General features: G+C 35.6%; 1 protein-coding gene across 1 annotated transcript in view; it reads right to left on the bottom strand.

The window, feature by feature from the left end:
* KLHL20 (kelch like family member 20) overlaps positions 1 to 21,297 on the bottom strand; it is a 54,706-nt gene that overhangs the window by 20,812 nt on the left and 12,597 nt on the right. Inside the window, exons 3-6 of the mRNA XM_072830675.1 lie at positions 15,714 to 16,287; positions 7,845 to 8,003; positions 6,975 to 7,069; positions 4,337 to 4,452 (exon numbers count right to left, since the gene is read on the bottom strand). Of these exons, the coding sequence (XP_072686776.1) occupies positions 4,337 to 4,452; positions 6,975 to 7,069; positions 7,845 to 8,003; positions 15,714 to 16,287 (944 nt within the window). The remainder of the gene's footprint in view (positions 1 to 4,336; positions 4,453 to 6,974; positions 7,070 to 7,844; positions 8,004 to 15,713; positions 16,288 to 21,297) is intronic.

Here is a 21,297-nt window from a genome sequence, read left to right as displayed (position 1 = left end):
ATACCAAGAAAAGTAAAACACTCCTGGGAAAAAATTACTAAGATTATAGATTTGATCTTAGGTTTCCAGGGTTTATTTCAACAGAGTGATGAAGTAAGGAAGGCTCAATTTCCCAAAGTTAAGTGAGAATTGGTAATTTGGCATTCCAAAGATAATGAAAACAATAAAAAACCAAAGGAAACTGAGGATTAAGTTTTACTGAAGTAGAGACAGAGAGGTCAAGATCTAAAATGTCAATGAACAGTATCACTCAAGAATGATATTCAGATCTGCAAAACATAAAAAGACAGAAAAAGCAGGGAAAACTAATACCTTGTTGTAAGGTTGTAATACCTTGTTGTATTAGTTGTAAAGGAAAAGATCCAATGGCTTTTCTCCACAAATGAAAACGAAAAGCTTCACAGTGTAAAAATAATGGCAGATAATTTAACTTTTTTTCTTTATATTTTTGTTAATAAAAATTTCTTATTTATTTGAGAGAGAGAGCGAGTGAGTGTACACACACGCTGGGCAGAGGGAAGGGAGGAGAGAGAATCCCATCAGGCTCTGACCCTAGCATGAAGCCCCATGGTAGGCTCAATCTTATGATCATAATATCATGACCTGAGCCAAAATCAAGAGTCAGGCGCCCAACTAAGTGAACCACCCAGGCCCTGCTGTAAATAAAAATTTCTATACTGCATATATATAATCAGAAAAAAAAGGTGTTATTTATTTATTTTAAAAGATTTATCCATTTGAGAGAGACAGAGAGAGTGCACTAGCAGCGGAAGGGGCAAAGGGAGAGGGACAAGCAGACTGCCTGCCAACTGAGGACTTGATGGTGGGGCCCAATCCCAGAACCCCGAGATCCTGACCTAAACTGAAGTCTGACACTTAGCCAACTAAACCACCCAGGTCACTCAAAGGTGTTATTTAAAAACAGGCTATTCTTCATAAGCAAAGTGACATTAATGATCCATTATTGCTACTGGCAAGTGCTTTCCAATTTTCTTTTTCCATCAATCATGGTGGGTTGATGCTCATTTCTCACTAGTATTACTCAGGATCAACAGAAAGTAATTAATTTTATTGAGTGCCTATTCTGATAAGATTGCTAAACAATCTGGAAACCACAAAGAAAAATTAGAAATAGTCCTTGCCTTTAAGTACTTAACAATATTGCCAAGGAATCAGAGACTTGATCAGCAATATGAAATTATGTGATCATTAGCAGGAATTTGAAATCATAAAATTGATCCAATTTAGCTGACTTCTAAAGAAGGCAAAGTATGGTTTTATTAATACGATGAATTTTTTTTAAGATTTTATTTTTATGTAATCTCTACACTCAACATGGGGTTTAAATCTACAATCCTAAGACCAAGAGTCATCAGCCAGGTGCCTCAAAACGTGTTCTTTTTTCTCTATATCCAACCTGGGGCTTGGACTCATGACCCTGAGATCAAGAGTTACATGCTTTACTGACTGAGTCAGCTAGGTACTCAATATCATGATTTAATTAAAGAGGCAAATGAAATTTTCATGAAGATTGTTATATACTGGAAATATGCCCCCCTGGCAATTTATAATCAGGTCACATTGGAAAAATATGGTAGAAACCAGCAGGCTAAGGATGGCAGTTGTTGCATAACTCATGTGAGGTTAAGTTTAAATTTATATATAAGGGAGCTGTATTAATGTCTCTCAGCATTCCCAAAGATATGCCTGTCCAATTCCACTGGATTGGTATCCCCATTGAGTCTGGAGAAGACCCTGAACACAAAGTATACTTCCATATACCTTTTTGGCTTAGTCTCTAGCTTTTGATCATAGGGGGGTTGTTTCTGTTTCATTTTTCTGAGTTACTGTTTCCTTCTCCTCTTAATATAGCTCTTAAGCATCACCAGAATGTTCTGAAGATGATGAAACAGTACTATACTGTCATCCCTACTCCAGGCACTAAAACTAACAGTCAGCCAAATAAAACAGTTAATAGATCTTCCTAATAATGGACATAATTCCACAAAGATGACCAAACTATTACAATTCTTAAAACCAACACAACATCATGAAGCCATAGGTACCAAATAATTAGATCTTGCAGTGTTCTAATTTTAAAAACAGACAATTGACTTGCAAAATTGAAAAGAGAGGGGGTGCCTGACTGGCTCAGTCGGGTAGAGCATGTAACTTTTGATTGCAGGGTTCTGAGTTTAAGCCCTATGCTGGGTGTGAGGCCTACTTAAAATATTTTTTTAAATGAAATAAAATATCAAAATTTGGAAAGAGAAACTCTAAGACTAGTATGTGGGGGCAAGAATGCAGATTTAAGTGTGAGCATACAAAAGTGTTGGTGTAAACCACATAAACAGGTGACTATGTACCTGTGCATGAATACATAGGAATGAAAGTCATAGGAATAAGAATGGTAATACATATGCTAAATCTATTAATAACAATAGAGGCATCTGGACACTGGGAGTATGGGAGAAATCCGTGCCTAGTAAATTAATAATTAAGTTTGAAATTTAAAACAAGAATGAAGAAATTCCTTCAAAAGAGAAGAAAAAAGCCTCATGAGGACTGGAGAGAAAAAACTTGGCATCGATTTTCTTCTTAAAGAAATACTACTACTCTCTCTCTCAAATAAATAAATCTTTAAAAAAGTGGGGGCACCTAGGTGGCTCAGTTAGTTAGGTATCCAACTTGTGATTTCAGTTGAAGTCATGATCTCATGAGTCACGGGATCAAACCCCATGTCAGGCTCCAGACTCAGCAGAGAGTCTGCTTGGGATTCTCTTTCTCCCTCTCCCTCTCCCTCTGCTCCTCCCCCTGCTCTTGTGCACTCTTTCTCTCTCTCTCTCTCTCCCTCTCTCTCTCTCAATACATCCTTAAAAAAAATGCTACAGTCCTCTACATGAAGAAATTTAGATGAAAAAATTTAAAAAGTGAGAATTCAAAACAAATCATCAAACTTTTCTTTTTTTAAAAAAGATTATTTACTTATTTTAGAGAGAAAGAGTGAGAGAACAGGGGTGGGGAGCTGAGGGACAGGAAAAGAGAGAATCTCAAGCCAACTCTGTGCTCAGTGCATGCCTAACACAGAGCTCAAGACCCTGAGATTTATGACCTAAGATGAAACCAAGAGTCAGATGCTCAACCCACTGAGTCACCAAGGAACCCCTTCTTCTAAAAATATAGGGGAAAATATATTTCTACATGCCAAGAGAAAGTTACATTGGAAAGAAAAAGATAGGCAGTGGTTAGGCTGACAGAAAAGGATACTATGCCCCAGAGATTGCACGAAATTGTCCGATAAAAAGGAATAAAACACTTTACGTATTAAAATGGAACGAAAAAAATCCAAACATGCCTACATCTAAGAAGCCATAGAATTTGTAAAGTCGGGAACTTAAATACAAATACTATATAATAAGTCCTGGTTAGCTCCATGCATCAGAATTAGAAAAAAAACTCAAAGAACTTGCTACAGATTGAATGTTTGTATGCTCCACTAAAATCTATAAGTTGAAATCTAGTTCCCAATGTGATGGTATTGGGAGGTGGGGCCTTGTGAGGTACTTAGGTCATGAGGGCAGAGCTTTCATGAAGGAGACCTCAGAAAGTTCCCCTGCCTCTACCACTGTGTAAAGACACAGCAATAAAATAAGGTGGCAAGCCTCTTTGCAGAAGCAGGTGGGCTCTCACCAAAAAGAATCTGCTGGTGACTCGATCTTGGACTTCCCAGCTTCCAGAACTCTGAGATATAAATTTATGTTGTTCATAACTACTCAGTCTGGTTTTCTGTTAAAGTAGCCCAAATGGACTAAGACAGAACTAGTAAGAAGTAGTTTGACTAAACAGTGAGAAAGTTGTTCAGATGAGCAAGGGAGCTGAATTTACATGGATGGAAAGGAAACATCTGAGGCTGAAAGTTCTCAGAGATTTAGGGGCAGAGAGTGGGAGCAAAATGATAGAGCAGATTGTCTTGAGCTCAATCTAGCTGAGCAGAGCTAGGAAAACATGTAACTGTTTAATGTAAGATAATGTTTTTTGACAGTTCTAGGTCAATTATGCGGTGCCTTGCACACTGGTATATAAATTAATGTGCATGACTCATTTTAGCAAAACATCCACTGCATGACATTTTTAGCCTTATATAAAAATAGAGCACTCTCAGAGAATACCAGTGCTGGGTCATGAGTTAAGAGTCAAGCTAAAAGGTAACTTATGTGTTTCTTATGATGATGGCTATCATAGTTGTCCAAAGCACAACTCAAATGATAATATAACACGTGATAATATAACACGTGGGAAAATATTCAATTTAGTCACAGTATATTCAGACTCAAACCTGCAAAGAGTACTTCTCCACATCGGATAGGTTTCCGTGGTCTTGTCCTTGGTCCCTGCATTAGTGGTCGTTCTTGAGGCAATAGGAGATAGTTTTTAGCTTCATCTACCAAGTCTCTGTGGAGAAAACCTTGTCTTTATTCCAAATGTCTAAATAACATTGTTAGTCAAATCCCAATATGGTTTAGGAATATGTAAGTTGGCAAAGGGGAGCAAGCATAAATCAAAACAAATCATGAATGCCAGCTAATATTAAAAAGTCACAAACATGAGAGAACTGATGCCAGTCACATTACAAGTTGTAAATTGATTGGTATTTCCACCAAGACTTGCTATCTTAGTGTAAAATTTAGCCTAAAACTCAATAGGCTCGGGGCCAACAGTAATGTATGGGAAAAGTAAAACTTATAACTCAATTACCAATCTCCATAGTTATTGCTTTCTAATGAATTTTACTAGATTCTGCAGGATACTAGCAAAGCAGCACATCAGCCCTGGCCCTAGATATTTGTTAGGTGAGTTAAACATTAAAACTAGGTCAAAAATTGGACTGCTAAAAAGAAACACTGTACTTTCATTTGATATTAATTATCTGGTACTGTATGAAATGGTTTACTCACAAGTCTACTGAGGATGAACAATTTTTTTTTCTATTATAAGGTACTTTCTTTTTTTTTAATAATAAATTTATTTTTTATTGGTGTTCAATTTGCCAACATACAGAATAACACCCAGTGCTCATCCCGTCAAGTGCCCCCCTCAGTGCCCGCCACCCAGTCACCCCCACCCCCCGCCCTTCTCCCCTTCCGCCACCCCTAGTTCATTTCCCAGAGTTAGGTACTTTCTGAGAAGATCCTAGTAATTATACTTATTGAATACAATATCCTAACACAAAATATTTATGTGTGTACTCCTCTTACTTGAGTCCTCTGAGTGATTCAGTGCCTGATCAGTGCAAATTCAATCTCAAATTCTTTCTCAATTTTGAAAGTATTTCCTAAAATATATTTTCATTTCTCTAAATTTTTATGTTATAAAGAGTAATTTATTCCTGCACGACCTAGTCCCAAGCATGATCCAATAATGCACTTCCAATATATGGCTTTGATAAGACTCCTTCTGAGTTTATTTAACCTAAAATAACCCAGAAAAACCAATAATCTTCTCCCCATAATCCCAAGCTAATGACCAAGAGCTTTTTCGAGCTTTTTCAGCATTAAAAACAAAGACTGTGATCTCCTAATGGCCAGTTTTAATTAAGTGCTCAGGGGTTCCTAGAAAGAGTACTATAGTATAGTATAGCATAGTATAGTGAATATTTAGCAAGCCAAACCAAAATTAATAGTAACAACAAGAACACTTACAGTTCTGTGTCAGTTCCTGTTTTGAGGGTTTAATATGTATTAACTTGCCAATTACCCTATGGAATAAGTACTATTATTATCCCTACTTTACAGATGAAGAAACTAGAGTAGAAAGAGGTTAAAGTAACTTGCCTAAGGTCCCATAGCTAGTAAATGGTGAGGTGAGGATATCAGGAAGGGGCTTCTTTTAAAAGTGACTTTAGAAGTACTTTTACTTTGTGTATTAGAAAGAGTACAATCTGATTTATGTTTTATGAGGGAAGGACACCTTTGCCTGTTTCTTCAGCTTTCAGAATTCATAATTCATATGGTTTTCTTTCTGCTATTGTAATGTTTGAGGGAATTAATGTCATTTGTTTGTTTTTTAAGTTTAAAAGACAAATATCTAAAACCACCTCTGACATCTCTTGTTAAAAGGACAGGCTTCAGATTATAGAAGAAATGCAAATGAATCTACATGTTCTACCTCTGTTCTAGGGATTTGTAATACTAGAACAAGTTTCTTTAGTCACTAAGGGAGACCCAAAGGTCAGTGTAGCTTAAGGAGTTCTGAGTACTGACTTGCTCTTTCATTTTTATATACAGAACATGCTGGGGGTAAAAATGGTTAAAAATACCATATGGCTTGATTTGAATCTAAATCTTAAAATCTATCAAACTGGGAAAAGTAATTTATTAAACTGTGCCTATATTATAGAGATAGTCCAATAAAATAGGTGTTTTCTTTGTATTATAAAAGCATTTAGAATTTCTTTTCTATCAAAAAACATTATGAAACTACTCCATCAAGCTCTAGTGGAAATCTTTCCACAGATGCTTGAGGAGTAATCCTTTGACTCTGTCTACATCCTCAAAAAGTAAGGCTGGTCCTATTCCTTAGGCAGGCATTGTGATGGAATGAAAAAGTGCTCCTGACACTTGTTGACAGAGTCAACAGCATTAACTATCTCAAGAAAAACAGATATTAGCAGAGAACTGCCTCTTCAAATTCAAACTTGCATTAAAATCTTAGAAATCTACCTCTTTATTGTCACTTCTACACCAATTAGCACCACACATAAAAACTAACAGAATGGAATACTGGAAGTTCAGTCATCTCTTCTTCCATCTCCTCCTCTTGACCCTAACCCAGAAGAAAAAACCTGTTAAATATTGTCCTGGTGTCAGCACTAGAAATACAAATATTTAGGAAGCAATATGACTAAGGAAATTAGGAGAAAAAGGAGAAAACAGGAATGCTAGTTGTTCATTTTTCCTACCTAGGGCCATTCATACCTGCATTCTTCATCACTTTTGATGAGGGGATCAGAGCCTACGGTGCCCACCAGGAACTTGGGACTAAGCAAAGGCAGACGAACATGCTGCAGTACCTAAGAGGTAATAAATACCATTAAAGGCACAAGCTTCCACTTGCAAGATATTTGAGAGAATACATAACCCCTGCTCCCATACTGTGGTTTCCAATTGCTTTGGGATCTAACTGAATTAATTTGATTTAATTAATAAATAATAAAGAGGGAGGGACAGCATAAATACTAAACCTAAATTGACTCTACAATTCAGTAATCAGAACAATCAGAAAATTGAAAGCACACTAATATCACTTTAGAATGCTTTCAGTAATATAAGCTCCTCTATAATTAGTTTATATGACTGGACTGTAATAATCTGAAGAATATCCTATTAAATTGCTAAAGACTACAGTCATAATAACAAGAACACTAACATTTCATTTAGTGATCACTTATGGCCCGTATCATCCCTGTACTCCTCAAAATGAGATGGGATTTCCAAGCCACATTGGGAAGGAAACTAAGATAATGGCTTTGTTTTCTTTTGTTCATTTAGTATTTGGGTTCTGACTTGTGCTATAACCCTAACTTAGGGTTGATGCAAAATAGAGTAAACCAAGGAGCAAAAATTCATAAACACTTACAATGCTTCTAAACACTATCTCCTTAAAAAAATAAAAAAATAAAATAAAATAAAATAAACACTATCTCCTTGATTCCTGGGAGACAGATGGTCTCTCTTACAGTCTAATATAAGGGGCAGTGACAACTGTTTCTTTTTTGCAAGTCAAATATATACTATTTCATCCAGTACAAAAGAAGACAGTTACTTGGAGAAACAGTCCCATCATACCTGGGGTAACTGAGGACGTCTTTCTTGAATACTGTATTTGACCCAGGCCATCACTGCATTGAACACCTGTTCTTCACTGCGAACGTTTAGCTCATCACTAGATATTATATCAATGAGCTGATTGGCTGGAAGCAACATGAACTCTTCACTTTCCATTACCTGTTCAAAGTTAGGTTAAGAATAAAGAAAAAAAACTCTGTGATCTGTGATCACATTTAATGTACTGTTTCAATACTGTTCTTTCAGGGTTATGTGGCAAAACTCTATTCCATAATGGAGCTGAAGCTAAAAATAGTCTAGAATTGGGGACACCTGAGTGGTTTAGTGGTTGAGCCTCTGCCTTTGGCTCAGGGCGTGATCCCGGGATCCAGGATTGAGTCATAATAAATTTTTATTTATTTTTAAGATTTTTAAAAAAGATTTTATTTATTCATGACACACACACACACAGATAGAGAGAGAGAGAGAGAGAGAGAGAGAGAGGCAGAGACATAGGCAGAGGGAGAAGCAGGTTCCATGCAGGAAGCCCAATGTGAGACTCGATCCCGGGACTCCAGGATCATGCCCTGGGCTGAAGGCAGACGCTTAACTGCTGAGCCACCCAGGCATCCTCTATTTTTAAGATTTTAATTAATTTATTTGGTAGAGAGAGCGAGAGTACAAGCAGGGAGAATAGCTAAGGGAGAGGGAGAAGCAGGGTCTCTGTGGAGTAGGGAGCCCAATGCGAGCTCAATCCCAGGACCCCTGGGATCATGACCTGAGCTGACTGAGCGACCCAGGCACCCCAAATCTCTAGTTTTAAAGAGTAGATTTTGATATTTGAAAATAGTGGGATAAAATTAAATGTCAAATCTGTTTTTAAAAAGTGTATGAAGAAGTTAGATTATTTTAAATGAGAAATTAAGTATAACTATAAAATATAACTCTATTATCTTTAGTGGGGTATAAACACCTTTTAGTCATGGTGTATTCCGCTTTTTAATTGTAATCAACTTACTAATACTTTATTGGCATTTTTCTCATCTAAATTAATGAGAGAGATCTATCTGTAGTTTTCTTTTACTATCTGTGGTTTTGATATCAGGGCGATTTTGTCTTTATTTGCCAACCTCCTTTTCTTTAAATTAAAAAAAAATTTTTTTTTAAAGACTATTTATCTCAGAGACAGAATGAACAAGGGGAGGGGCAGAGGCAGAAGCAGATTTTATTATCCAGGGAAATACATACTAACAAAACTGATCCTAGTAGAAAAGGGAAATTTCATAGAATAGAGAAAATTAAACTATTTCACAAAAAAGTACCAAGCCTAGATAGTTTCACAGAAAAATTCTACCTAATTTTCAGAAAGGATATAATCCCAATGTTATATATATTGCTTCAAAGCATAGAATATGCAGGAAAACTTTGAACTCATGTTCATGAAGTATATATATTTAACCTGATAAAGACAGCACAAGAAAATGAAAAGACTAGCATCACTTAACAATATCAATATAAAAAGACTATATAAGGGGCACCTGGGTTTGCTCAGTGGTTGAGCATGTGCCTTTGGCTCAGGTCATGATCCTGGGGTCCTGGGATTGAGTCTCACATCGGGCTCCCCTTAGGGAGCCTGCTTCTCCCTCTGCCTGTGTCTCTGCCTCGCTCTGTGTCTCTCATGAATAAATAAATAAATCTTAAAAAAAGGACTACATAAAATATTAGTGAATAGATTCCAACATCACATTAACAGTACACCATGACCAAAATGTGTACCTAAAATACAAAGATGCTTTAATTTTAGGACCTCACTTATGTAATTCATAATAATGGGTTTAAGGAGAAAATTCATATGATTACCTCCATAAGTACTGATAAAACCCTTGACTAAATCCAATACCATTCCTAATGAAAAGCATTTAAGAAAACAGGAATTGGTGGACATGATAAAATATTCACACATCAATCCTAAAAACAGTATATTAGTTAATGGGTAAACACCAAAGTCATTCCAAGTAATTCCAGAAACAAAGCAAGTATGTCCAATATTTCCATTACTATTTAACATTTTACTAGAAGTATTAACCCAAGCAACTAAAGGGGAAAAAACAACCAGAGGCATCAACAACTGGAGGAGGATAAATAAAATGATTAATATGCAGATAACATGACAGGATATTCAGAAAACTATAAAGAATCAATGGCAAAAAATAACCCAAAGAATAAAAAATTTAGTGAGATAGGTTTCATACACACTAATGGCAATTGGTTTAAAGCTGTAATGAAGGGGGAAAAACTACTTACAATAGCAACAAAAAAAATACACTTAGTAACTTGAGAAGAAATGTATAAAACTTAAATGAAGAAAACTATAAAACATTCCTAAGAGATAAAATATAAAACTGAAGAAACGAAAGACATCTCTCATTTCTTAATAGAACTCAACATCATAAAGTGTTTTCTTTTTTAAGATTTTATTTATTTATTTAAGAGAGAGACAGAGAGAGAGACAGAGACAGAGATGATAGTGAGAGAGAGCACAAGGAGGAAGGAGAGGGAGAAGCTCCCTGCTATGCAGGGAGCCGGATGTGGGGCTGGATCCCTGGACCCCAGAATGATGACCTGAGCCAAAGGCAGTCAGTCACTCAACCGAGCCACCCAGGTGCCCCACGATTGCTCTTCTACACTTATAAATTGATATGATCTCAATAAATACACCAAGGTTTTTTCTTAGAGCTAGATAAGTTGCTACTAAGTTTACCTGGAAAAAATAAACATACAATGAAGTTAGGAAAACATGAAAAACAGTTATATGGGAGGGGTATTAATGACCCTACTCTATATTAAAATATACTACAAAGCCTCAATAACTAAAACATTGTAGAAAACATTGTGGTAGTGCTGTATGGCCTACACTAGAAGATCTAGAACCCATCCCATACAGAAATACAGTATATAATAAAGATGTTATCTCAAATCATTAGGGCAAAAAGAGACTTTTAAATAAGTGGTACTGGGACTAGATAGATATTTACCAAAAAGATAATAGTAAGTATCTGATACCCTACACAAGATAAATTCAGAGAGACCATATACACACTAGAAAATAACATGGTTGAATTCCATTGTAACCTGAGGAAACGGGAAGCCTTCAAACTCTGACTCAAAACCCAGATGCAATAAAGTAAAAGATTTAAACATTTGACAATATTAAAAAAAAAAAACAACAACTTTTGCATGACCAAAAATACCATAAGCAGAGTTGAAAGGCAAATGCAAACTGGGACAGAGTTTGTCACGTAGCACAGACAGAAAGTTATCACTGTTAACACAGAACTTTAAAACACTGAAGAGAAAAAAGATTAATAAAATCGAATAGAAAAGTGGGCAAAAGATAATCACAAACAATACTAAAAATTATTTTAAAAGGCCTCCTAAACATATGGAAGATATTCAATTTTACTTATGTTAAGATAAATGCAAATTAAAACCACACTGAGATTCCATTTCTCATCTATTAGACTGGCAAAAATTCAAAAGGTTGACAATATATTCTGTTAGTGAGGTCATGAGGAAATAGTCACCCTCAAATATTATGGTCAGAATGGTTCCATCCCCAAAGAAGGAAATTTGGTGATATTTAACAAAATTACATACAGTTAACCATTGGCCCTGCAGTCCCATTTCTAGGAATTTATCCTGAAGATAAACCTCTAACGACACTGAAATATTCAAACACAAGACTATTCATTGCAGCATTATTTGTAATGGCAAAACACTGAACACTAAATGCTCAAACATAGGAAACTAATTGAACGAACTGTGGTAGTACACACAAGGGGAAAAATGCAGCTGTGAAGACAGAACAAGATCTCTATGAACTGATATGGAATGAATTCTGGAATAAATTAAGTAGAAGGCAAAGTGCAAGAGAACAGAATGCTACCTTTTGTGTAGGACAGAAATGGAAATTTAAAAACCATACATATATCTGCTTAATTTTGTGAAAGTAAGCACAGGAAGGATAAACCAGACTATTAAAGCACCAAAATAATAAGTGGTAACAAAAGATTATAATCTATCAACTAGAATAAAAGTCTAGGAGTCCATAATGCTCATTAATCATTCAGAACAAGGCAAATTCTTCCTGATAGCAGAACATTGATAGAAAAGTGGGGAATTTTTTTTCAATCCTCATTTTACAACTATCATAGTAATAACTCATTTGGGCAGAAATAATCAATGGACGTGAAAGTGAATAAAAGCTTTATAAGGAATAGGATATTTACATGGATTCAAAGCATCTCTGTAAAAGTTCTAATTACAAAAGGAAAAATAATAACTTAATAGGAAACTTTAGGGACTCCACTTAACCAAGTGATCAAAGTTAACATAATCAGTAATGGGACAAATCGATAACATGTACTTCTATCATGCACTGAGAAACATGAAATATCACTTACGTAGTACTTCTGCCAAGATGTATAACTTGAATCTACTCATCAGGAAACATCAGACAAGTGGCCTATGCTCTTAAAGGTGGAGGGAACTACTCCTGATTATCCAGAATTCAAAAAAACATGACAATTAAATGCAGTATAATCATCTGCTCTGGAAGCTGGACTGGAAAACAATTGTTATAAAGAACAATACTGGGACAGTTGGTGAAACTGGAATGGGGACTATGGATTAAATAATGTTTTTATCAATGTTAAATTTCCTGAATTTGATAAGAAGTGTTGTAAGAGAAATTTGTAAAAAACTCATAAATAAAGGTTCTTGGCCTTAGGAAATATATGCTGAAGTGTTCAAGTTCATATAGGAATATGATGTATACAATATGTTCTCAAATTGTTCAGAGAAAAATATTTGATTTAACAAGGAGAGAATGGTAAAGCAAATGTGGCAAAATGTTAACAACTGGTAATCTGGGTAAGGGATATATGAATTTCTTGTAAATTTGAATTTTTTTCAAATAAAGTTAAAATGTTGTTTTTCCAACCTGATAGGTTAACAATGGTATCTTGTTCTGATGTATGTTTCTTTAATTATGTGTAAGGGTTGCTAAGCTTTCATGTTTATTTACATTTGAATATCTTTTTACACATATTCATGCCCTTTTACCTAATTTTCTACTGTGTTTTTCATGTTTTTTTCTCACTGAATTTGTATGAGTTTTATAGGAATTATTTTTCTTTTCTGTTCAGTATGCTCCATGTAGGAGTTTGGCATGGATTTTTATATTTAGTTTATGGTGCTATTGCTGTTGTTGTTGACTCGATCCCAGGTCTCCAGGATCATACCCTGGGCTAAAGGCAGCGCTAAACTGCTGAGCCATCCGGGTTGCCCTGTTTTTAATATTTTTTATGGCCAATTGCCCTAATATTAATTTTTGGAAACTTACTGGCTATGCTAGAATATATGCACACAGACACATAATTTCCTCATTAAAAAAAAAATAAAATCCTTTCTGTTGCATTTCAGTATCTCACACTCCCAGTTTTCCTCTTCTCTCCTCTAGTTATTCCGTTTCCTCTGCCGTTGCTCTTTCACTAACCATCCTTCAATGTTGGAAGAATTTTAAGGCTCTTCTCTTCTTTCTCCTCTCTCGGTGATCTCATTGGCATTGATTTTTTACTTTGTTCGTGTTGCTTTTTTTGTTACAAAAGTTTTAAATTTTTATGTCAAATTAACCAATCTTTTACGGTTTCTGGATTAAAAAGGCCTTGAAAGGATTAAGCCATCATAGTTTCATTACTATGATCTAATTACTATTTTGATGACTCCTACATTTTAGTCTCAGGCTAACCTCTAAAATAACAGACTCTTTAACTGTGGCCTGGCTCAATATCTCTATTTAGACATCTTATAGGTGTCTTGAATATATCTAAAAGGAAACCCATGGGCAGGCTGCGCGTGGCTCAGCGGTTTAGTCCTGCCTTCAGCCCAGGTTGTGATCCCAGAGACCCGGGATCAAGTCCCACGTCGGGCTCCCTGCATGGAGTGTGCTTCTTCCTCTGCCTATGTCTCTGCCTCTCTCTCTCCGTGTCTCTCATAAATAAATAAATGAATAAATAAATAAATAAATAAACAAACCTAAAAAAAATAAAAAAATAAAAGGAAACCCATGATCTTATCTCCTCAAACTGCTCCTTTCTCCAGTACATTTGTAGTACAAATTCCCAGAAACTGGACTGCTGAGTCAAAGAATGTGGACAAATTGTGCAATTTTGATATATACTGCCAAATTTCCTTTCAATGAGATTGCATTGATTTATATTCATACTAGCAATGTAGCTCCATTACCTTGTCTCTATGGCCTTGTCAACAGGGTGAGGAATCAAATTTCTAGATATTTGTAATCTAATAGATTATAATTTTGTAATCTGAGAAATGAAGAATAGAACTTTGATACAGTTTTGTGTTACAGTTATTATGAACAATTAATTTGCTGCAGATTTCATATGCTTAAAGGCAATGTGAATTTTTTTACTGTCCATTTTAGGTTACATCATTGGTCTACGTTATTGACCAATAAGATCTCTTGCTGTATTAAAGAGATTATTGACTGTAACAGTTGCAAATATTTTGCCCCACTTTGTCTTTTTAAAAAAATATTTTACTTTTAAGTAATCTGTATATCTAACATGGAGCTTCAACTCACAACCCTGAGATCAAGAGCTGCATGCTCTATTAACTGAGGCAGCCAGGTACCACCCACCTCCTCAATGTCTTTGTCTTGTTATTGTTAGTTTTATCATGCAAAATTTTCTTATTTTTAGGTAGTCAAATCTATCAATATTTTCTTCTATGACTTCTGTGTTAGTCAATTAGAAAGGCCTTTCTCAATTCGAGATTAAAAAGGAATTGCTACATGTTATCATCTGATATTTTCATGGTGTCATCCTCCCTTTTGCTCTCTGCGTTTCTATTTATTTATTTGGTTATTTATTTATTTGATAGAGAAAAAAAGAGAATGTGTGTGTGTGTACACATACAAGGGGGAGTGGTAGGCAGAAGCAGACTCCCCACTGAGCAGGGAGTCCATGCAGGGCCAGGGCTCGATCCCAGGACCCTGGGATTATGACCTGAGCTGAAGATAGAAACTTAACTGACTGAGACACCGAGGTGCCCCACACTGGGTTTCTCAATCTAGTTATGCTTTTTTCATGTCTCAGAATTTTGCAGGAGCTGTTTCAAAACCAAAGTTAAATCTCTCTGTAATATGTTAAATCATCCAGGCTTTTTTGTAGCACCTATTAACTGTAATTAATTATTTGTGTAATTATGCACTCAATGGATATCCTCCTTGCTAGATTAAAACCTCTATAAGAACACACACCCTAGGCTTCTTGCTCACTACTATAGGTAGCCTTTTTCCCAAGCACAGTGGCTGAAACATAGTGGCTTTATACATATTTATTAAATAAATGAAAAATAACAAATTTAATGAAAAATTCTTTTCATATACATCTAATTTTATTTTTTTTGATGGTTAGTTCTCCAAGTAACTGATGACTTACTATTTATTCTGCTGAGCAATCTATATAATCAGGAAAGTAATGTTTCATGCAAATGACTTTTACCAGGTATCCTATCAGACACAGATCTCCTAATAAATTAATAAACTGTATTCTGACTTCTAAACTAGTTTATTAATATGGCTAAGGAGAATCAAATCCCTAAACCTTAACTTCTGTTAACAGAACATAAAATTGGTCTCTAAAATACAAACCAGCTAGAATTCATTATAATTTATTTCTTTGGTATTATTATGAATTAGAATCAGCAGTAAATACCCAAACAGGTACATGTTAGCAGAACGTGAACTCATATTACTCTCCTGACCAATACAGTATGACCACATTCAAACTACTAAGTACAACTCACCTCTTGAAAGTTATGTTGAGTGAACTTGTCTGCTATCCTGAGCAACTCACGACATGAATGTGTGTCAGCAAAAGCCCGAATGCCCAGGCAATTAGAAGGATCTAATTGTCTCTTTAAGAATTCACAGCAGGCTTCCTGTATTTCTGCCAGCTGAAGGAGGCAAGCAGCTGGCAGAAGGGTCTGAACATTGCCCTCTTCCACAGTTATCTGGGAGGTATATGCAAAGTCAATCAGTAGTTCCATAGCCCTCTCATCTATGTCTCGGATCACTACTTCTGTCTGACGGCTCTCCGCCAATTCTCCTGTAAACATAGCTCGGAAGTAGGGACTACAGGCTGACAAAATGACTCGATGGGCATATATCTTCTTAGCGCCCACAACTAGCACCACATCGCATAGCTCCCGGTGCTTTCTCAGAAGGTTAATCACTTCCAAGGTTTGTCGAGGGTGCTTGTCTGAGATATAGGGCATGCGGGCAGGTTGGGGAACCCCTTCTGGCAGTTTATTGGGGTCTCCAAGGGTGCAGCGGCTTGTTACATCCATTCCAGTCTCTCCTGGTCGAATGTTGGTACACCTACAGGAATGGGGGAAGGAAGGAAGAAGAGATGATGGCAATATTATTAGAAACTCACTCTTGCCATAAAGTGTTCATCAGTAAAGAGACAGGGAAACCTGTGGGTAATCAAGGGAGAATTAAGATCCCTAAGAGCATCCGTTCTAAGAATGCTAGGACTCATAAACTTCCTTAAAGTCTTCTGAAGAACAAACATTATTAATTCCAAATCAGAGCACTTTGACTATGTACTCCTATACAATAAAGGATAATTCTTTTTTCATCTCAAAAGCACTCAGATTAGACTATCTTGGGCTACATCTTTTACAACTACCTGCAATACATTAATAAAAATTTATGAAAAAAACTTTTTAAAAATTTATTTACTCTTGAGAGACAGAGAAAGAGAGAGAGAGAGAGAGAGAGAAAGAGAGAGGCAGAGACACACAGGCATTGGGAGAAGCAGGCTTCATGCAGGGAGTCTGACGTGGGACTCGATCCCGGATCTCCAGGATCAACACCATGGACTGAAGGTGGCACTAAACCGCTGAGCCACCCGGGCTGCCCCTACGAAAAACACTTATAAATGATTCTTTTTCTGCACAAAACAGACCTGTGGACTTTAATTACTTAATCTGGTTTAGCCAAAATATTGTTACGTTATTTTTATAAGACACAGAAATGTTTATTTCTCATTATCATGGATAATATTCTCTCAGGTTCACCACAAAAGCTATAAAATATAGCTCATGCTGCATGAAAAGATCAGAAAAATGAGGCCAGGGACCCCCAAATTAACTTTATATGTATTACTACATTTACTTATTCTAAAATACATAGTTTTCACAGTTTATACAGGCTATCACAGTGGTTCTAAGTAAAAAACAAACTAAACTTAAAAAAAAAAATCACAAGCATGTTGCTGGGATGCTATAGATAATTGCTGATGGCCAGACATAATTCAGGACATTCTCTGGTCTGTGAAAGAGAGGAAAGCTTAGAATTGAACTTTGTGATATTGAAGAAAACTTAGGTATCAATTTATATGGGTAAATACATGCCAGACTGTCAGCTAATAAAAGCTTTACATATCTTTAATGTAATGTTTACACTTCTAAAAAGTTATTAAGTGAGCCATTTGTCTTATAAGCAAGGAAGTATAGTAAATAACTGTAATCACATTAGTTTGTTTGTAAAAAGGCAAAGAATCAAACCAAATATTTTAGAAGCCATTCCCAGGGAGAAATGAGTTAAAGTTCTCTTCTCTGCATAAGTTTTAGTCCAACCAAAGATGTCTCAAAATATTTTACCATACCTTAAATTAAGATTTTTTTTATTCCCCCCTTCCAAGTCTAACAGCTGACCCTTGGGAACTATGGCTACTCTGTCACTAGCGAGCATAAAGTTTCAAAGTATACTGTGGAACAGATAGACCTGGGTTGAAATGCTAGTACTCACGATTACTGGGCAAGTTACTTAACCTTTCTAATTCTGTTTATTTGGCTTTAAAATGGGTAAGTATCTATTCCCTATAGCAAAGATGAAAGGAGATAATGTATAAAAATGCTTCTAGCTCAAGACTTAGTACATGTTAACAATTTTAAATTTTAGCTGCTCTAGTAATAGAACTATCTACCTTCCTTTCAGAGAAGGTGGTTATGCTTAACTATATTAGAAATTAAATCTGAGGGCAGCCCGGATGGCTCAGCGGTTTAGCGCCTGCCTTCAGCCCAGGGCATGATCCCGGAGACCTGGGATTGAGTCCCATGTTGGGTTCCCTGCATGGAGCCTGCTTCTCCCTCTGCCTGTGTCTCTGCCTCTCTGTGTCTCTCATGAATAAATAAAGTCTTCTAAAAAAAAAAAAAAAGAAATCAAATCTGAGTTGATATGCTTCAATTAATATTTAAATAAATTCTGAATAACAATAATCTGAAGGGTCTGGATTGAAGTTTATCTTAGAAATCTTTTCTTCACAGTTTATGAACATTAAAGTGGTAAAGAAAATAGCAGGTGAAATATTTTTTTACTTAGTAGGACTCTTAAGAACCTCTGGACAAAGATTTTGTTAGACTACTTTGGGACTAGAGACATTAAATCTGACAATAAGCCTCATTCGTTTAAAAGTACTACATATGTTAGGGTGTGTGGGTGGCTCAGTCAGTTAGGCGTCCGACTCTTGATTTCAGGGTTGTAAGATCATAGCATTGCATTGGACTGTGTGCTGGCATGGAACCTGCTTAAAATTCTCTCTCCCCCACTCCCTCTCTCTCTCCTCCTAATAAAAGTACTACACACGTCCAATTATTCCTACCAAATCAGTCAGAATCAATGAAGGTTTACACTATGATTACAAAAGAAATGTATGGGTCCATAAATAGAAATTCCTCACTTTACAAATAAATAATTTTCTAAAGGTTTAATTTTATGTTGACTGTTTGGAGGTTTGTATTTTTCTACAGTAAGAGTACTATAAATGAGGGCTAGGTTTAGTTGTAAAATCAATTCAGTGTGTCACAAGCAGCACTAAAACAATGAAACAGAAGAAAAGAAAAAAATATTGGTATGCATTCCCTTTAGTTAAATATGTTTTAACTCTGTGTTGCATAAACATATAAATTTATATACATTTGTATAATTGGGTCCCTCTGTAGGCTGTATGTTATATCAAATAAGTTTAAAAGCTACTGACACAGAGTTCTGACCTGAGTTTTGAAGTCCTAAGACACAAGAGCCAACAGGAACAAGAAGAAGAAAAAGAACATCTGTCCTTTGGGATTTATTTAGAATTTGCTGTTGTTGTTTTTGGTGGCTTTTGGGTGGGGTGATGACTGGAGCTCAGGAAGCTACTCTTACACAAAGACTCTGGAAGTCTGTAAATTGGGCATTTTAAATATATTTAATGATGTGTTACCCTAACTATGTTAAAGGACACACTCTTGAGAGACTGTAATAATTATTTTCCTTTGAAAAGGGATCTGAAAAAAAGGGGGGATGGCAGCTCTGTAAATTTCTCAAATTTGATACATACCACATCATAGGATCAGGGTATATATGTGTTGTTAGTAAATTTTACATGTTAATGTTCTCCAGATGTCTTTAAATGTGAAAACCACCCTTCCTTCCTTGGTATAATCTGTCACCTAGATTCAAGAATGGAGAGAGATTTGAAATAGGATGGATCATCAGATCATTTAGCATAATACTTTTCAGATGAAGAAACTGATTTGGTAAGGTGACTTGCTCAAAATCATGAAGCTTTCCTTTTAGTAGCAGAGGAGGTCTCCCTGACACTTTTAGATAAACCGCAACTATCTCTTGGGGCACTGTAAATATTCAGTAACTGTGACTGATGTGAATGCTGGGTTGGGGAAAGAAGAGAGTTTTAGAATTATTTAACAATTCAAAATAAGATTTTCAGTTTTTTTCCTTATGGATATCCAAATTTCTGTACAATTCTTTTTTACAAGCCCAGGAAGTTGCAATAAATGCAGATTATTTTGGTCCAGTCATCATAAAGAACTTCATCAGTTAACTATCAGAAGAGTCAAATAACTTGGTAAGATGCCTACAAAATGAATGTCAAGCTTGAAAATAGCATAACAAAATTGAACCTAAGTCTTTTCCAGCTAGAAAATACTCAGATGGTCTAAGAAATTTTCAGAATTATCTTTAAACATTTCTAATAAAATACAGTCAAGGGTTTATTACCTTTTAAAAAGTTATTCCAGATAATATATAAGAGAAGCAAGTGTATACCTTATGTTCATATTTCACAGGTAGAAATTCAGGTGTTTACTAGGTAAATACCACAAATTTAAATTGACAAATAACTGTAATGAAGATATTTGCATTTTCATAAACATCAGGCTCTATCTACTGACATGCAGAGAAAAGAGAATCTATGCCCAAGATGGTAATTATTCTTTTTAACAAATATTTACTAATTGCATATAATTTACAAAATATTTAGTTTGAACTGAGAAAAATTCAAAGGAATATAAAAAGTCGATCAGGAAACCTAACTGTCTAGAAGGAGAGATATATGAATAACCAGAGAGAGAGGGGAGCCAGGGTACAAATTGTGGTCAGAAAGGCAAAAATCAATAAGGTATTTGTTGATCCTGGAACGATCCTACATCTAATTAGCATTCTATACTCACTAAGCAGTCATCTGATGAATAATTCTTCCAAAGATATCACATTATTTAAAAGGAGGGTGTAGGTGGCTCCCACATTCTGATCACTGGGTTTTAGGTTAGCCTCATGTGAGTCTCACAGACTTAATCATCTATGACTATATTGAGATAGTCTAAATATCTGGCCTGCAAAGGACAGTATCGGTTTACTACCCATAATGCTATAGCACCAAGAACTACAGTATAATAAAACACCTGTGTTGAAAGAGCCCCTTGAGAAGGAAAGAGGAACAGAAAAGGACGTTTTGGGGGAAAATAAACTACATTTACATTACAAAGGCACAACCTGAAAACGAAGAACACAGCTGTTCCTTTCTCCAACAGCAACCTGTTTTTCCCAAGTACTTATAAATGCTTCTTGACCTTAGCCCACAGGTGATTCTGTATTCTAGAATAAAAAAATGTTCATAATTCCTGACATCTAGTAGAAACAGCACTGTTTATGCTTGACAATTTATAGACTGAAAAAAAGTGAGTGGTTAAAGAATAATTTTACCACCTACATAAACAATCAAGGAAACTTTTAATCACACTGTTTAAAGATACCTTGTACGTAGTAGATGCTGAAAAAATAAATCACATGGTTAACAGCAGTATAATCAAGCTTCTTTAAAAAAAAGAACCACCATTAAAAACAAGATAAATTCAAAAATTCCTATTTTAATATTTACATTGAATGTTGAAATGAAAACATTTTTGTTGTAACCATTATTATGTACATAAACATAGTACTGTTGAACTCAGATATAAACAATTTTTATTGTGCCTATGTACAATATGTAAGCTCATTTCTACATATCCATCTTTTCATTAAAAGTATTCCACAGCAAAAAAA

This window comes from Canis lupus, chromosome 6, assembly GCF_048164855.1.
Source record: "Canis lupus baileyi chromosome 6, mCanLup2.hap1, whole genome shotgun sequence".
Classification (NCBI taxonomy): Eukaryota; Metazoa; Chordata; class Mammalia; order Carnivora; family Canidae; genus Canis; species Canis lupus.
Note: the sequence above shows the minus strand (reverse complement) of the source record. Positions and strands in the feature narration are given on the sequence as shown.